Raw genomic sequence first — 17,727 nt, forward strand, 5'->3', positions numbered from 1 at the left:
ATACACAAATTGTAAGATCAAAATTTAGGAATTAAGAAGAATATTAAAGTTCCTGGTGAATTTAATAGAGATGGTGGCAACGATAACGGCAACAACATGGTGAGAGGTGGGGAAATTGGTCTATGTTGTTGTGAGGAAGAGAGAAAATAAATTAGAAAAAAAGTTAAAATATATATATAAATAAAAAGAAATCTTAATAATAAAAGTTTAATAATTTATTTTCGGTGCTCACCCTCTCGAAGCACTCACCATGTCACGTAAGTATTTAGGGAGATAATAATTTCAATTTTAAATAGTTTAGAGAGTTATAAAACTCCCGTAGAGTTAGTGTATAGTTGAGATTTCAAGAATAGATCGAATTTTTTTTAGATCATTTTCTCAATAAATTTTTAAATTTTATGGCACATCAATTTTTAGACAAATAATAATAAATGAAGGCAATATAAAATAAAATAATCTGATAGAATATCCAGAATCCCACCCAACAAACCCTCTTGGAGTAGTTATAAATTCCTTAAATCTTCTCAAGACTCTTGGGAGTATTCGACTCATTGGAATATTGAAGAGCCCAACAAGCCCCTCTTGGTGTATTTATAAATTCCTAAAATCTTGATAAACCTCAATTTGGCTCATTGGAATATTGAAGAGCCCAAAGAAAAAAAATGGGTGGAAATGGAGGAACCCAAATCTCAAGCAGCACAAACAAGATGATATCTGTTGATGAAGCACTTGAGATTGTACTGAATGTTGCTCAACGTCTGCCCCCAGTCACTTTGCCTATTCACGATATTTTAGGCAAAATCTTGGCTGAAGACATCACTGCACCTGACCCTCTTCCTCCTTATCCCGCATCTATCAAGGTACTTTTTTCCCACATATCTACTGTTTTATCATTTGGGGTATTTCTCCGTTTCAGTATATAAATATACCTAGTACAGAGGATTTTAGTAGCTCAGTTGATTGACTATCAAAACTTTCACCTTGTTGGCTAGGGTTCAATTCCCTGACTTGTAATTTGTTGATTGTTTTTGGTGTTCAATTGATGAATCTTGGAATTATGCCACGAGTTCTCTGAGAAACTTGTTATTTTTCACCCATAAGTACTGATTTATCAATTGGGCATTGCTTCGTTTTGGTGTATATGTTGTATATGGTAATGTTAATTGGTTCATTTGATTGTTTTGTCAACTGGTTGTTGTGCCGTATTCATATATATGTTGTGATTGTGATTATTGATGTTAATTGGTTGTTTTGTCAATTGGGTACTGCTCGTATTAGTATATACGTTGTATTTTCACCTTGTTCCATATTGGTATATATGTAGTATGTTAAGGTTGATTGACTTCTTTTGTTTTGACTGTTTTTGTCGATTGGGTATTGCTCCGTTTGCGTGTATGTTGTATGGAGAATCTTAGTAGCTCAGTTGGTTGGCTAATGTACTTTCACCTTGTTCCGTATTGGTATATATGTTGTAATTGTTAATGTTAATTGACTGTTTTGTCAATTGGGTATTGCTTCATATCGGTGTATGTGTTGTATATGTTAGTTTCATTGACTGATTTTGGTGTTTAGTTGTTGAATCTTGGAATTGTGCGATGGGTTCTCTGGGAAGGTTGTCAATTGGGTATTGCTTATATATATGTTGTAGTTGTTGATGTTAATTGACTGTTTTGTCATTTGGGTATTTCCCCAACTACAATTGCAGCAATCGCCATTATAATTAATACTACCACCATTCACAACTATTTTCCTCAGCCACAAACGCCACGATCGCCAATCACTACATTCAACTGTCACCACCACTAGCCACAATTTATAATCACTGCCACCAACCACCATTACTACAATAGCTACAAATCACTATTGACCATCACCACCCTTAGCTACCACTATATATTGCCAGCCACCGCTATCAGTCACCACTGTTGTTAGCTATTACTTTCATTCACTACAATTCATAGCCACTACCACCAATTTCCAACGTAGACTACCATCGTTAATTACTACTGCCAGCCAAAATCACCACTAGCTGCTACCACCTACAACCACCACTCTCACAGCTAACTACCACCATCAACCAACCACCACTCTCATACCTGATTGGATGGTTGTTACATGTCATTTGATAGTATATCATACTGCGATGTTTTGATTGAGTACAATAGTTGAATAGATTTTGGTTGTTACATGTCATTTGACTGCGTTGTTTTGATTGAGTACAATATTTGAATGGATTTTATCATTTTTCATAGTTTCATATTGTAATGCACCAGCAATTTTGAAGCATAAACATATAATATTATAAAAAGTAGGATATTGGGTAGAATTATTAGAGAAAAAGGTTGAATAAAGGTAATGGCATGCACCCAAGGATGTGGCCTAGTGGTCAATGAAGTGTATTGAGAATTATGAGGTCTCAGGTTCAACTCCCACATGAGTTAAAAACACTGTGATTTCTTCCCATCTATTCTAGTGTTGATGGATAGAGTTACCTGGTACCTGATGCTGATAGGAGGTGATAGGTATTACGTGGAATTAGTCGAGGTGTGTATAAGCTGGCCCAAACACCACAATTATTAAAAAAAATTAAGGTAACGATACGATCATACTGTTACATAAAACGGGACTTTTTGTCATTAACATAATGATGAATTTAATAATATGATACATTAAAATTTAAGTAACAACGATAACAAATATTGTATTCAAAATAAGTTTACAATACAATGAGGGGAAAAGTATCCAAATAAGTTGTCAGTTGGCACCCACAAATGCCATTGTTAACCATATCCACCACCAACCATATAGTTTTTAAAATATTTGTTGACATAGTGTTAGTTATTGTTTATTTGAATTTTATGTTTGTTATTTTTGAATAAAGACAAGTTTTATGCATCAGATGTTGAAAAACATAAACAATCTTAATTATTTAGCATATCTCAATGCAACATCTTAATCTTAACATACATCTTAATATTCAGGTTCATACATCTTAATCTTAGTAAAACAAATGAGGCCTTAGTCCAGCACCTCATGATCTGCACCTAATATACATCCCACGGTGTACTATCTTTGCTGCTGAAGCAACCCCGATGGCCTTGGTTTTTAGCTTACTTTAGGCCATAAGTAAAGCTTGAGAATTATATTAGGACCAGAGGACATTGGAAATCCACAAACCATCACAATTATAATTGCACCATCACTTAGTTAAGGAGAAGATTATCTATAAATGCTTATTTTATGTCTTTTTCTTTAAAAATTTCCTACTTACCTTGAAGAATTTAGTACGTTTCTCTTGTTTTTCTGCTCACTCTATTCAGTTCGCTAAAGTTGCCCACCATTTGCTTTGAGAATTGTAGTTTTGGAACGTCTAGATTATGATTTTCCCTGTACCATTCCCAGAATTTGATGCTCAAGGTAACAAGACTTGACAAAAGTAGAGCTTTACATATCATTCTCCTCTTTGCTGAATAAGCATGGCCATTCTAGAAGTTGTACTTATTAAGTTCTACTGGTGAAACAGCACTATGAAACTGATAATCTAATAAACTTTCCGGTCATATAGAAATTGGCAAAATGAGAGATGTCAGCTTGTTCAAGGAGTATTTTTACTGTCAGTAGGCTTTGATTTAGGGGTTTGGGGGTTAAATTGACGATACATGAACACTTGAGATCAGGACGGATACGAGGTAGAGACAGTAGTAGTGTGGAAGATGAAAGAAAAATGGGAGATGGATAAAGGCTAAATTGATGAAACTGAACTTTTGTATATTCACATCAGTTGTAAGCAGAAAATAGCTCAAAAAGAAAGCATGTTGATAAAGAGTTTCATTTATGTTGTTGCCTTCTTTTGGGTGGAACTGTTGCAGGACGGATATGCCGTTGTTGCTGCTGATGGACCTGGTGAATATCCTGTGATTACTGAATCAAGAGCTGGAAATGATGCACTTGGTGTGACGGTTACCCCTGGGACTGTTGCATATGTAACTACTGGAGGTCTGTTTGTTCTGATATTTTGTTCCATTGATATTGTTTAAACTTAATGCCTTTATGCCTAGACATATATTTGCTCTTGTTGATCTTGGTAAAATATTTAGAATTATGTTATGTAATCTGCTTCTGTGCTTTACTATGTGTTTGTGTGGTATCTCGTGTCTTGAGCCGGGGGTCTATCGGAAACAGCCTTTCTACTTTATCAGAGGTAGAGGTATGGACTGCGTACATCTTACCCCCCAGACCCCACTAGGTGGGAATACACTGGGTTTGTTGTTGTTGTTGTTGTATATCTTAAAACAGCCCATTTGGTGGGAGTATACTGGGTATGCTGTTGTTTATATCTAAAAACAAGCAAAGAAACATCCTTATCGGGAAATATTGATGTTTGACATCTGACCATAACATATATTGTGTTAGGGATAAGACATTTATCGGTGTCAAAAGGATATTAGTTCTTTGATCACATCCCTCATCGGATTAATGTTCATTATTCTGGTTAAGAAACGTATATGTTTGAATATTGAACCCTGCTCTATTTCATCCACTTCATGTTACCATAATCAAAGTTGCAAGAGAACCTGATCTACAACCTGAAGTGGTACATTCTCATCTCCTCTTCTCTTCTTACCCTTTACACGACCCTGAAAAAACTTATACATGTGGATAGAGATACAAGATTTGGACTCATCTAGATTTGGCTGATACCAAATTTCCTGCCATTTTGGGTTCTGACTCGTGAATGCTTGCAGATGCCCAAGTTAGACTCAAATGAATGACATGTGAAGTTCTTGATAACAAGGAGGGGAAAAATGAATGTGAACCATTAGTTTCATGGTAATGATCCTATTTCTGGATGTCAGTCAATTGTGATCAGACAACCAGACTTACTGATTTTCCCATCTTAGGACATGAAAAAACAATCCTGAGACATGTTGCCTGCATTTCTTGCCGTAGGGTCTGACTAAACATCTTCAACATTATTGTTCGCTGCACACAATCCCCACATTATTATTCATGCAACAATTCCTTCACTATAGTCCTTGCACAATTACTCCGAACTAAATGAATCCTTAAATATATCATTAACCTATTGCAACTGGAGCTTGTAGAGCCCCTTGAAGATAATGAGCAATCTGGTCCAGTTCAGTGGATGTAATTTCTATTTTGGTGGGTTTAGAAAGCTAGATCACTATTTCTTTCAGCAAATGGTCATCCAACTAGTACTGTGCTGGGTGTCAATTGATTTCTCCGTGCTGTCCACCTATCCAGGTCCGGTTCCTGATGGTGCTGATGCTGTTGTGCAAGTAGAGGACACTGAATCAATTTCAGTTGGTTCAGCTGAACCAAAGCGAGTGCGAATATTGAAGCAAACTAGCTCTGGAGTCGATATTCGTGCAGTGGTAAGAACTTGATGCTGTACCTTGGGTATGTCTTATGCGTAGGTAGAGTGGAGTTCTGATTGCAGAACAGTTTTACTGTTTTTTAGTGTTATTTTGTTTTCTGGACAATAATATTGTTTGATATGGTTTTGGAATTGGTTGCTTGTAGGCTGGAAGATTTTTTTAGAAACAACTTTTTGATAGCGTTCCATTCTCTGGAAAGAAAACTTTATTTTTTTTTGGAAAATATAGAAAACGACTGATTTTATTTTGTGTGTGTAAAACAAATTAATTGGACAATTTTAATTTTTAAAATTTTTTACCATGCGACAGTAAAGACAATTAATTTTCTATGTGATCCAAAAACTATTTTACGAATATGCATGTCTCTATTGATAGCAAACTATAGAGCGAGTTACTGATGTGGCATTTGCCTTCTTATTTCTGGATGGTATTGAGAGAAATCTGGATATTGGCATGAATACTCCCAGAAAAATAATCCACGTAATTTGGTAAGTGCTATTATCTTCTGAAGCGATTAGTTGTATTAACTAGAACCTCAATCCCAAACGGAAACCAAAAAAAAAAACTAGGTGACTTCTTCTCATTTTGGTGGACAAAGTTATCTGGTACCTATGTTGGCGGGAGGTTGCAGCTACCAGGTGGAATTAGTCTTAGTGGGCTCAAGCTGGCTCGGCACTGCTGTCATAAAAAAATGAAAATGAATTCATATTTTGTCTGGCAATGAGCTGCTCCCTCAGACCTAATGATACACTAAGCTGACTGAAGTCTATTGCTGATTGGTGCAGCTGTTGGGAATTTGTGCCACCCCAAGGTAGTCCATATGAGAAGCATGTGAGCTTTAGGCATTTTGGTCTTTTTGCATGTTTGAAGGACCTCTACAGCCTAATAGTGTATGTTAACTTGTTATGCTTTGCCCGAATATTGGCAACCCACTGATTTCGGGTCAAGTCAGTCTTACTGCATCTTCATAAAATTATTTTGACCCCTGAGAGCATAAACTATGTATTATTTGGATACTGCATATTTTAGAGAATTTCTTTTTTTTTTTTTCTTTTTTGATAAAAACATATTTAAGAAACCGTTCTCCCTATAGCTGCTTAAATTTTATTATTCGGGTGATCTTGTTGAAAAGGTGGCTATAGGCCTTGAAAATGGTACCATTGCTTTCGGCTACTTACTCCATATGGCTGCTACCGTGATTGTTCATTTGGTCCTTTTCAACTGCTTTAAAATTGTCTTTTCCAGGGATCAGACATTGCACAAGGTACTATCGTATTGAAATCTGGGGAGCGCTTAGGTGCTGCGGAAATTGGTCTACTCGCCACTGTGGGTGTTGTCACAGCGAAGGTATTTGTTTTATTTCGTTGTGGTTTCAATGTTATAACCCAGAATGTCTGCCTATTTCTTCCTCTTTTCCATGCCATGTCTTGTGAAAACATGTGGCATTTTGGATTGCTGATTTACAGGTGTACCCTAGTCCAACAATTGGTGTCTTATCAACAGGGGATGAGCTTGCAGAACCAACAATTGGGAGATTAAACCGCGGTCAGGTTGTGGAAGCTACTACGATATTCTTCTTTAAAAAAATAATCTGATGCTCATAGTGGCAAATCAGTGATAATGAAACTTCTGCTGCATTAGTTTGTGACTTCAAAAGTAGCATCTTCATCCAAGTATCTAAAAGGGCAGCCCGGTGCACTAAAGCTACCGCTATGCGCGGTGTCCGGGGAAGGCCCCCACCACAAGGGTGTATCGTACGCAGCCTTACCTTGCTGCCAGAGGCTGTTTCCTATTTTCACTAAAAGGAATTTTAAAATAAAGTTAATAGTTGGTCATAGTACTTACATGATTCAATCAAACACTAATTTTGCCAGAGTATTTCTACCAAAAGCTATTAAAACCTCTAATTGAATTGAAAAGTACTTTTGTCAAAAAGTACATAGCACATAACCCGGCTATTATCCTTTCGTTAGCTTGCAGGTTTCCTTTCAAGGAAAATCTTCAGTAAATTTCCATTTTCTTTATTCGTATTGTGACGAGATTTCGTCAAACTTATTATTGAGCAATCTTTCTTCCTATCTTTCTTGTTCTGCTCAGGTATCTCATAGATAATCCCGTTCATTGCGTGATCACTTTATTACTCGTAATTGGACTAGATGCAGATATTCTCCTCTGGTGTATTTTACTTAACCTCAATTTATCATAAGTAGATAAGGGACTCCAACCGTGCAATGATCCTAACTGCTGCAACACAGCATCAATGCAAAGTTCTTGATCTTGGTATAGCTCGTGACAATGAGGAGGAGATTGAGAGGACATTAGACAATGCATTTGCTTCTGGAATTGACATCCTTCTCTCCTCTGGAGGTGTTTCCATGGGAGACCGGGATTTTGTGAAACCTTTACTTCAAAAGAAAGGGACAGTATTATTTCAGAAGGTAATGCTGACAATATTCGTATACAGATTTTGGAAGCTTATATTTTCATAAAGTAATACTCCCTGTTTATGCTTATAGGATTGAGCTGGGAGCTTGTACATATATACCTCGATGTTTCTTGTTCGTTTCGGCGCTCATTTTGTGTCTATAAATTCAGAAAGTGATTACTTACTGGCGTTCTTTGCAAATCAGGTTCTCATGAAACCAGGAAAGCCTCTCACATTTGCTGAGATCCTTCCCAGATCATCTGACAGGACTTCCAGTAAGATTCTTGCATTTGGGCTACCTGGAAATCCTGTGAGTTGTTCAGTCTGTTTCCATCTCTTTGTGGTTCCAGCCATTAGGCACATCTCTGGGTGGGCAAATCCTCATCTTCCAAGGTAGCCAAGAGTTGACAGAAGAAGTCCTCTTCTCTCTCTAGCCCCTCAATCCTTTTTCTATTCAACTTTTAGTTCATTTATAGTGGTCCAACCTCAGTAAAGCAGTATCTATTTCTAACAATTGTAGAGTGCAAGCTCGTCTAAAGCATTCAGTAAAGACAGATCCTCTCCGTCCAGAATTCCATCGAGCTGTTATATCCTGGCAGTTGAATGATTGGTCGGGTTATCAAGGGTAAGTGTTGTATTTTTCTGCTTTTGTTTCTCTTTCTTTCCGAACATGCAGTTCCATCCAACTAAAATCTTTCAAGGGTAAATTTTTAAAGTTTAGTAGTTTATAGCATTTTCCAAATGCACTTACTGGTGTCATTGATGCTGGTTCTCCTGTATTTTCAATCTAAGAAGCTCCCTTCTTGTTTACTCTTTATCTGACGTATCACAATATTGCGAATGGTGGAAGTCCTTGATATATGAGCTTATTATGTAAATAAAAAATCAGTTGATGTGGATGCTATTCTTTTTTCTTTGCTTCGCGGTCTTGAATGTACAATATTTCAGTTATTCCAAAATTTGACCCATTTGATGTTATAATTTTGTGCCTCCCTGCGTTATCTTTTCATGTAACACGGTTCGTAGATCACTAAATTGTGCATTTTTTGCTTCTTCCACCGTTTCGCCTGTAAAATCCTGGCTTTCGCAAAATGTGTTGGTACACACTCTGAAATGAATATTGCGGGACAAGGATTCATATTCGAGCAATTAGAGTTCTTGGACAAGAATAGTAAGTAGAATTGCAAATCCCTTATAAATTAGTTGCTGAGAGTGCTATGATCTCATATTTAGTTCTTATTATAAAAGCAATGAGACGCTCTGTTTGTGATCTTCTGATGAATTTGTATGGTATGTAGTCCTTACTCTTCTTCATATTTGGCTATATTTTCCCTTATTTCCTTTTGTTGCACCAATGACCTTTAAGTATAGAAGATTGGGTGAGTTTGTAGAAAACCATATCTTTTTGTAGGTTCTCTCTTTGGTATACAAGAGGATTTTTGTGCCCAAACCTTTTAATAGAGCTGTTACTTTATCAAAAAAAAAAAAAAGAAAAAAACATCATACACACATTTATTAGCGGTATCCCAGTACCCACACCTATACTCTTTCATACACCCGACTCCTACACTTCAGAAGATGACAACTGATTTTTAGATTCGTATTTGTGTCTGACGATTGTATCCATGTAGCATAGCTTGAAGACTTGTATGTCGAGGTAGGGACGAGATGTAAGATTTACAGAACCTCCAGTTTTATATGTATCCTAGTTCACCTTCTAAGATAATTTTTTTTTTTAATTGGAGTGAAATTGGAAATGGATTTAGAGCCTGATTGGATTGGCTTACTTTTGGTGTTTTTAAGCCAAAATAGTTTTCAAGCACTTTTGTTGATGTTTGGATAAAATTAAAAACAGTACATTTAAGCACTTATTTTTAAGCCGAAATAACAAAAGTAAGCCAAAAACCCAAATGGGGTAGTTGATTGATATTTTGCTTTGGAGGAAGATGGAAGAGAGGTCAATTAAGGTGCCCAAGAGGAATGTGAACCCGTTACAGGGTGAAAACTATGGAATATACCGCAACGAGGGACCTAAGCTAATCTAGTTACTGGCAGGCAGCCCCAACTCATCTGCATGACATATATAGGACTTCAAGTAAAATGCTTTTATTTCTTTTTGAATCTCCTATAAGGCAAAGTCAAACTTTTATTAAGGGAATCAAGGATTAAATCAAGTGTATACCTAATTCATGCTCTATTAGCAGACTGTTGCAGTGAATGACATCAAGAGCTCAAAAGCTTCTTTTACCCTCTATGATTTACAGGTTCATAGCTGAGAGTACAGGTCATCAAATTAGCAGTCGACTTCTGAGTATGAAATCAGCCAATGCTTTGTTAGAGCTTCCGGCTTCAGAAACTTCATTACCTGCTGGGGCTTCAGTGTCTGCAATTCTAGTTTCTGATATAAGCAATTCCCCTGGGAGCAGGAATCTGCAGTTGTCAGACTCATGTAGCACTCAACAAGAACATAAGCTAGCAGCTACAGATGCTGGCAGTTCTGAATTTAAGGTAGCTATACTTACAGTAAGTGATACTGTTGCCACAGGATTGGGACCTGATCGCAGGTAATTTCTAAGTAGGAAGCTGCTGCTCTTCTATTATTGCCATTTATACCGCCTCTCCATTGTTTTGAACTTATGTTCCATATATACCAATATTTCAAAATATCTTATTCCAGGGGAAACTTCATGTTTCTCCTTTCTTTCTTCTACTTATTTTCTAGTCCCTATTTCCTTATTATTCTGCATTCATGCTGATAGTTCAGATGAAAGAGTGCATTACTGCCATTTTGCATGCTATTTCTTGTTAGCGACATGCATTATCATTTCTCATTGGTGTGCTTAGATTGGTAGTCTGGAGATGGAAGAGAAAATTAAGACCATTTTTTCATGTTTTTATATGTGACCAGTAAATTCTTAAAGCAAGCACATCCTGAGTTGTTGATTCTTGGATGATCATTTTTCAATCTAATTTGAAACCAACACAATTTATCATTGAGAGTGACATTTTTCAATCTAATGGTCATTGTGAAGACCATCAGGGACTTGCCATTTCTCCTTCAACTAGTGGATTCTTCACAGCTAGCCGTTTAACAGGGAGTGACATTTTTTTCAACCCTCACAATGAGCGAACCCCCCCCCCACATCCACACACACGCAAAGAAAGCTTCATCACCTATATTATTGTGCAGTTGGATTAAAATTTTAACCTTGTTTAACTGATTACTCCGGAAAGATGGTACCTCTTAACTCTTTGTAAGAAAAGAGGAAGTACCTCAAACTTTGTAGTCATTGGTAACCGCCGATAGGAGTCGAACTATTATTTCGTTTTCCTCCGTTGCAACTAAATGACTACTATGTCTGGAGCTCTGAAACATGACAGTGCAACTGACACATTAGTTCTTAGTTCTTTCTTTCTTTTTATTTTCTTTTGATAACCGTGGTGTCCGGGTCAGCTTGCGCGCACCTCGACCAATTCCAATGGATACCTGCCATCTCCCACATGAAGGTACCAGGTAATGCTGTCCACCAGGGCTAGGGAAGAAATCACCTAGTGTTTGTCTTTGTTGGGAATTGAACCTGAGACCTCATGGTGCTCAACCCTACTTCATCTCTTCCCCCCACTTTTTTATAGAGAGGTCGCATCAGGATACACCTTTTTGGTTCGTCATTCCAAAAGGGTCACTTTAGTGATGCGAAAGGAAAAGTGGCAAATCTGATATTACTCCGTGTAAAAGTGGAACATGCGAGTACACAGACTCTTTGCTACATATAATAAGCTACTTCATATTACTTGGTGTTTGGATAGATTATGCATCATCATTAAGGATCATATCACTTTGTCTCCGGAAGATGCAAAATTTACCACCTAATTGCCTAAATGATAAAAGGTCCGGGAGTATGGTAATCCTTATTTGACACGTCGAAACTCTGTAGATAAAGAGAACTACCATTTTACAATTGATTTAGATCAGCTGATACTTTTTGTTTTCTGGTTAAAATGTCTCATTTGCAAGTGAACATTTTGTCAAATACTTCGAGTTTATCACAGGCTGATTACTTTAAATGATTTTTGTTTTCCCTCTTTCCTTTCTCTGCATTAACACTGTTTTCACCTTGGATAGAATTTAATTGGCTAGTTGATGTTTTCTTGCTCCCATAATATGCTACAGCCCATTAAAAAAATCTTCACTTCCTTGATTATTAAATGATCCGAGTTTCTTATGCTATATGATCTTGTAGTGGTCCAAGGGCAGTTTCTGTCGTCAATTCATCATCAGAAAAGCTTGGAGGTACAATTATAGTTGCAACAGCTGTTGTGCCAGATGATGTGCAAAAGATTAAAGACATGTTGCAGAAGTGGAGTGACATTGACAAAGTGGATCTTATTCTTACCCTTGGTATGCTAGTTATTATGGTCATGGTCCATTTCTATGAATGACTTGCTGGTTTTCATTCACTAATATCATTACAATGATAGAGTAGCAATAAGTCTACCTATTTGTATTTTTCTGCTGAAAGGATTCTTTCTGAACATAAAGTTGTCATCTAGAACCTTCATAATTCTGCTTGTATCTCTCTCACTCTTACTGAATGAGTTAGGTGGGACTGGCTTTACCCCAAGGGATGTTACGCCTGAAGCTACCAAAAGTATGATACAGAAAGAAACACCTGGTCTTCTATATGTAATGATGCGCGAAAGTTTGAAGGTATCAAAGTTCACATATCACTGGTATTCCATGGGCATTTAATTTGATTAAATATGTATGACAGATGCTAAGATTTGGCAGGTATTTTATACACCCTTGTCTATATAACCTTCATCTAGTTGATTGCTGAAAATGTGGGGGCATTGAACAGACAATGAAAAAATAGAACTAGGTACAAGTACAACCACATGCTCATGTCACAAGGTCTTTATCTATGTTACCACTTCTGAAAAGAAGATAATTTACTTTACAAGTAAAGATAGGACAAAAGGATATTCGACGATGGTGTATGGAGACAACAGACCATGTACTTGGTTTCCTGAAAGCCAGTCTAGTAACCTATCCCATCTGCACGTCATTTGAACTCCAAATATAACACAAAATATAAGTTAGACTTTTGTCTTTCATGGGAAAATATTATCGAGAGCTTCCCCATTGCTATGTTCATAAAAGTCCAAGACGTGTTGCAGATGACATGTTTTAGCATTTTCTGTTCTCTTCCTCTTAATTGCAAAAGTGAGTGAGTGAAGTCTCTCCCTGATGAATTCTTCCTTATTTTTCCCCCTTTTCTATGAAAAGATTTTGAAGATGATTGGCAATTTAATCACATTCCATATTGTCGAGATGTAAAAATAAAGCTCGCTGGCCACTCCCAAAAAATGGGATTTCATGCAGATAGCATTGCTTATCTAGTATTCATAGTGAGTGAAAATTAACAAAGATAACTCTATTTCTAAGCATATACAGAACTTAAATACCAAAATTCGTATGTGTAGTAGTATTGAAAGTTGGTCATGCATGGGTTTACCCTTGAGGTTGATGAAATTAGAATTAAAACCATGGAAGATTAGAGTTTAAATCGCAATGTAGGCAAAAAAGTTACTTCACTTTTCCGTCTCCTAAGCTAGCCGAAGTTATCCGGTGGATTGTTGAGGTGGTTGTAAGTTGGTCCTGGCACCACCATTACACCAAAAAGATAATAAATAAAACAAAGGGAGAGGAGCAATCTATGAAAACTGACAATTGTCCCGGCCCAAAAAGAGCCATGTCACAAACTGCACTCCACCCACCAGGAAAAGTATCTCAAGCAGTAACTTTTCCTTAAGTATGAAAATGAACTGGAGAATTCAAGTTAACCAAGTGATTTTCTGTTTGCCATTATGGTGGCCTATAAGTAATAGATGTGTATTGTTAAACACCTAATGAAGTGACTTCTTTTGATAACGTCAGATATTAATCTTCGGCAGGATTTCTTTATCCTTAATTACTTAGCTTGTGGTTGAAACTTTTGCATGTTCACGTAAGGCAGCTGTGAAATTCTGCATGTTTATGTAAGGCGGCTATAAAATTTTGCCTTTATGGTGGACTAACAATCATGCATCTTTCTTCATTTAGGTTACACCTTCTGCGGTGCTCTCACGTGCAGCAGCTGGAATACGAGGGTCAACATTGGTAAGGCTAGAAGTTCAAACTATCGTATTGTTACTATCATGCACCACAAAATGCACCAACATGAATCAGCCGAAAGTTTCATCACGTTGATAAGCTCAGCTTAAAATTGTGCTCTTGACTGGGACAAAGGGAACACATTTGTGGTTTTAGAACTTGAGACAACTATTATAATAAGACCAAATTACCTTGACTAAACAAAAGATAGTTAAATTCGTGCAAGCTTGTCCTTTGAGTTGAATGTTGTCAGTGAGTTAACATACTGAGCTTAGCATATACTTCCACAGGCACATTGTGCTATAATTACTTAGATTAATATGTAAAACTTGATTTTAAGGCTAGTGGTCTATTTATTTATCTTTGATTTTAAGGAAGGTTAGGCATCTTAGATGCTAGAACAGTTCTGCTGCATGTTTATATGAAGTTTGCGTATATTCTCCTAAAACCTATTTTGAGCAAGTCCAAAATGGACCTTGGCCCTAACTCAAACTCAAAAGCTATCTCATGAGGGAAGGACTGCCCAAGACCATATAAGGAGACCAAGGACTCATTATCCCGCCGATGTGGGACTCCAACGTGAAGTCAATGATATATTGTTGTGGATGAGTGGAAGTCAATTAATTAAGTATTTAATTATTATTTTAAGTAGCATTATTTATTATTTATTTATAATTTAAGTAGCTTTATTTATTATTTTGGAATAGGGTTTTATATTTCCTACTTTCATTTAGATTGGACTTTCTAGAATAGGGTTTTATTTTTCCTACTTTCATAAGGATTAGACTATTTTTCCTATTTCAGCAAAAAACAAGAGATTGGAGTTATCTCTTCCATTGAACTCTAAGATTTCAGTCTCCCTTTAACGAGTTGAAAAGATCAGAGTTCTCTTTTCCATTTTATTCTAAGGTTTCAGCCTCCCTTTAACAAGGTAAATTTATATATCACCCTGTGAATCGATCTACTCCAAAAGGTTATTACAATTTGGTATCAAAGCCTAGCACAATGGGTGATGAGATTAATTCCAAATTCCAGAAAGAACGTGCAATGAAATAAACCTTATTGGACTCTAAAATTGCAGCAATGGAACAACGCCTCGACGAAATATTGTTCAAATCATCGAAAAACAATTGTCTAGCTTGGAAATTGGCTCCACAAAACCAGCAATCTACAGATCAGGGTTGGGTTGGATAGGGCACCGGACGGCTGGCAGATCAACAATTTCTGCTACTTAAAGACAATACACCACCTATTCAATTGGCCAATCACAATCACCCAACAAGTAGTAATTCCAATTCGACAATATCAAGGTATGTAAAGATGGATTTTCTTTCTTATGATGACACCAAAGACCCATTAATTTGGGCACATTGTTTGGGAGCAATTTTTTGAAAATCAACATACGATGGAAGCGGAAATGGTTGGAGTGGCTTGGTTTCACATGTTCGGTGGAGCACAATTATGGTATTATCAGCTTAAACAAGCAAAGGGCCCAATAAGTTGGAAAATTTTTCGCAAAAGTTGTTTCTAGCGAATTAGACCTGAAAGTAGCAATTCGATGGGCGAATTCGTCACACTTTAGCAAATTGATGGTGTTGAAATTTATCAATGTCAACTTCAAGGAAAATTGACTAGGGTTGGAATTGGATAATTAAGTTGATACCACTCTAGATTTTCTGGATGACTGCCCTGAAATTTGATCTTGAGGACAAGCTCTTTAAACGTGAGGGGAGTAATGTTGTGAATGCATGGAAGTCAATTAATTAAGTATTTAATTATTATTTTAAGTAGCTTTATTTATTATTTTAGAATAAGGTTTTATGTTTCCTACTTTCATTAGGATTATTCTTTCTAGAATAGGGTTTTATTTTTCGTACTTTCATACGGATTAGACTATTGATGTGTAATACTCCTATTTAAAGTGGTTTTTGGAGAATAAATCAATAAGTCGTATTTAGCTAAAAAACAAGAGATTGGAGTTCTCTCTTCCATTGAAATGGAACTCTGGTTTAGTCTTCCTTTAACGAGCTGAAGAAATCAGAGTTCTCTCTTCCATTGAACTCTTAAGGTTTTAGCCTCCCTTTAACGAGTTGAATTTATATATCGTCATGTGAATCGATCCTTCCCCAAAAGATCATAACATAGGTGTATATAGTAGTTTCCCTTTCTTTCTTTTTCTGTTGTAGTTGTTGTAGCTGGGGTTGGCTGGGTCGCGACACCGAGATAGTTAAAAGGTAATTAAGGATGAGGTATGCTGGGAAAAGTACTTCGAGTTGATAGTGAATCTCCTTTCAAGATGCAAATGTTTTCGTATTCAACTTCCTTCTCAAAATACTCTAGTATATTAACCTACCATATTTAGTGAAAATGTTCATTGGAAGTGTCGCCTGTCGGTTGTTGAATATTATTAGACTTCACCAAATGCAAATGTTCTTTGTTGATAGTTGCAGTATATTATCAGATGGTTTTGTTAATTTTAAAATCAGTGTACGAGACACTCCGTCTCAAGTAGAGAAAGAGGCATTAAGGCTAATTACCAACATTAGTGAGTTGACTTGCAGATTCTCTTCCTTTACCAGGATATAGCCAAGTGCAACCTGCATTATAACTTCCTTCTATGTAAAGAGGATTCATCTATCTCTAATTGCCATAAAAGATTCAATTGTGTCCCTTCATTGGTATAAGTACCTGCTTTTTCTGGGGTTTGCATCATTTTATTAGAAATCTTTTACCATTCTAACTGCTGCTCCTTGTTATATGAGCCCCTCATAATTCTACCTTATATGTTCACAATGTTTTCAGATTATCAATATGCCGGGCAATCCAAATGCAGTCGCGGAGTGCATGGAGGCTTTACTGCCTGCACTTAAGCATGCACTGAAGCAGGTAAGGGGTGACAAGAGAGAGAAACATCCTCGTCATATTCCTCATGCACAAGCTGCTCCCACAGATACTTGGGAACGCAGTTACAGTTTGGCTTTTGGTGGTGTGCAAGAAGAGCATGGTTGTTCGTGTTCCCATTAAAATGTCTCTGTTAATATTATACTCGTACAAATTTTCCATTAACTTGTTTACTTGTATAATGCTCAACATGGCCGTTCTTGTTTGAACTGCCAATGTAACATTACTACATTTGAAAATGAATAAGAGCTGCTCATGTTAAGAAAACCAGTGTCAGATCCATTTTACATGGGAACAAAGGTCGGAAAGCAGTTCTTCGGGCATTGCGTTCTTCCTTTTTCAATAAATAGTGGTGCGTGCAGGACTCTCTAATAAGGAAGGAAACGAAATGATCACAATAAAAAGTAATACCCCATGTTGAAGATTATCACGGCTCGATAGATAATTTTCACCAACAAAGGGTTTTCATTTGCACGCGGAAGGAAAAATAGGAAAACTAATGTTTGTGAACTTTCAGAACCTGGTTTTGAAGAACTTGTGAACCAACGTACAAAATAATAAAATAAACGAAAGTAGACAAGAAATGTACTCCTTCCAAGTATGTTCCTTATGGGCTGTATTTATGGGCTTTTATTTAATGGATACGTAATGGATAAACTACATAAATGACTCTCATAATGAGTGTCTTTATTTTTGGGAAAAAATTCATAAAAGCACAATTTAAGATACCAAAAATATTAAAAATCTCTTCAATTTGAAAATATTACAAAAAATTATTTTTTCTATTTTAACTAAAATGTAAAGATAATTCTAAAAGAGTCCCATTTTAGGCAGATATTGAAGTGGTG

General features: G+C 36.6%; 1 protein-coding gene across 1 annotated transcript; it reads left to right on the plus strand.

The window, feature by feature from the left end:
* The first annotated feature begins 462 nt into the window (after positions 1–462).
* On the plus strand, positions 463–17,146 carry LOC107875849 (molybdopterin biosynthesis protein CNX1). The gene is made up of 13 exons (XM_016722713.2): positions 463–860; positions 3,870–3,996; positions 5,266–5,396; positions 6,645–6,746; positions 6,866–6,949; positions 7,610–7,837; positions 8,030–8,217; positions 8,345–8,449; positions 10,089–10,388; positions 12,066–12,223; positions 12,426–12,532; positions 13,928–13,984; positions 16,781–17,146. The coding sequence occupies exons 1-13, from the start codon at positions 663–665 to the stop codon at positions 17,000–17,002; spliced, it is 2,007 nt and encodes a 668-aa protein (XP_016578199.1). The 5' UTR covers positions 463–662; the 3' UTR covers positions 17,003–17,146.
* The last annotated feature ends 581 nt before the right edge of the window (positions 17,147–17,727 follow it).

Source organism: Capsicum annuum, unplaced genomic scaffold (assembly GCF_002878395.1).
Source record: "Capsicum annuum cultivar UCD-10X-F1 unplaced genomic scaffold, UCD10Xv1.1 ctg1489, whole genome shotgun sequence".
Taxonomy (NCBI): domain Eukaryota; kingdom Viridiplantae; phylum Streptophyta; class Magnoliopsida; order Solanales; family Solanaceae; genus Capsicum; species Capsicum annuum.

Excerpts from the sequence above, each read along its gene's own strand:
- LOC107875849 (XM_016722713.2), top strand. The coding sequence starts at position 663 with ATGGGTGGAAATGGAGGAACCCAAATCTCAAGCAGCACAAACAAGATG. Across the intron at positions 6,950-7,609 it reads GGAGATTAAACCGCGGTCAG|ATAAGGGACTCCAACCGTGC; the intron begins GTTGTGGAAGCT and ends TATCATAAGTAG. Across the intron at positions 8,218-8,344 it reads GCAAATCCTCATCTTCCAAG|AGTGCAAGCTCGTCTAAAGC; the intron begins GTAGCCAAGAGT and ends TAACAATTGTAG.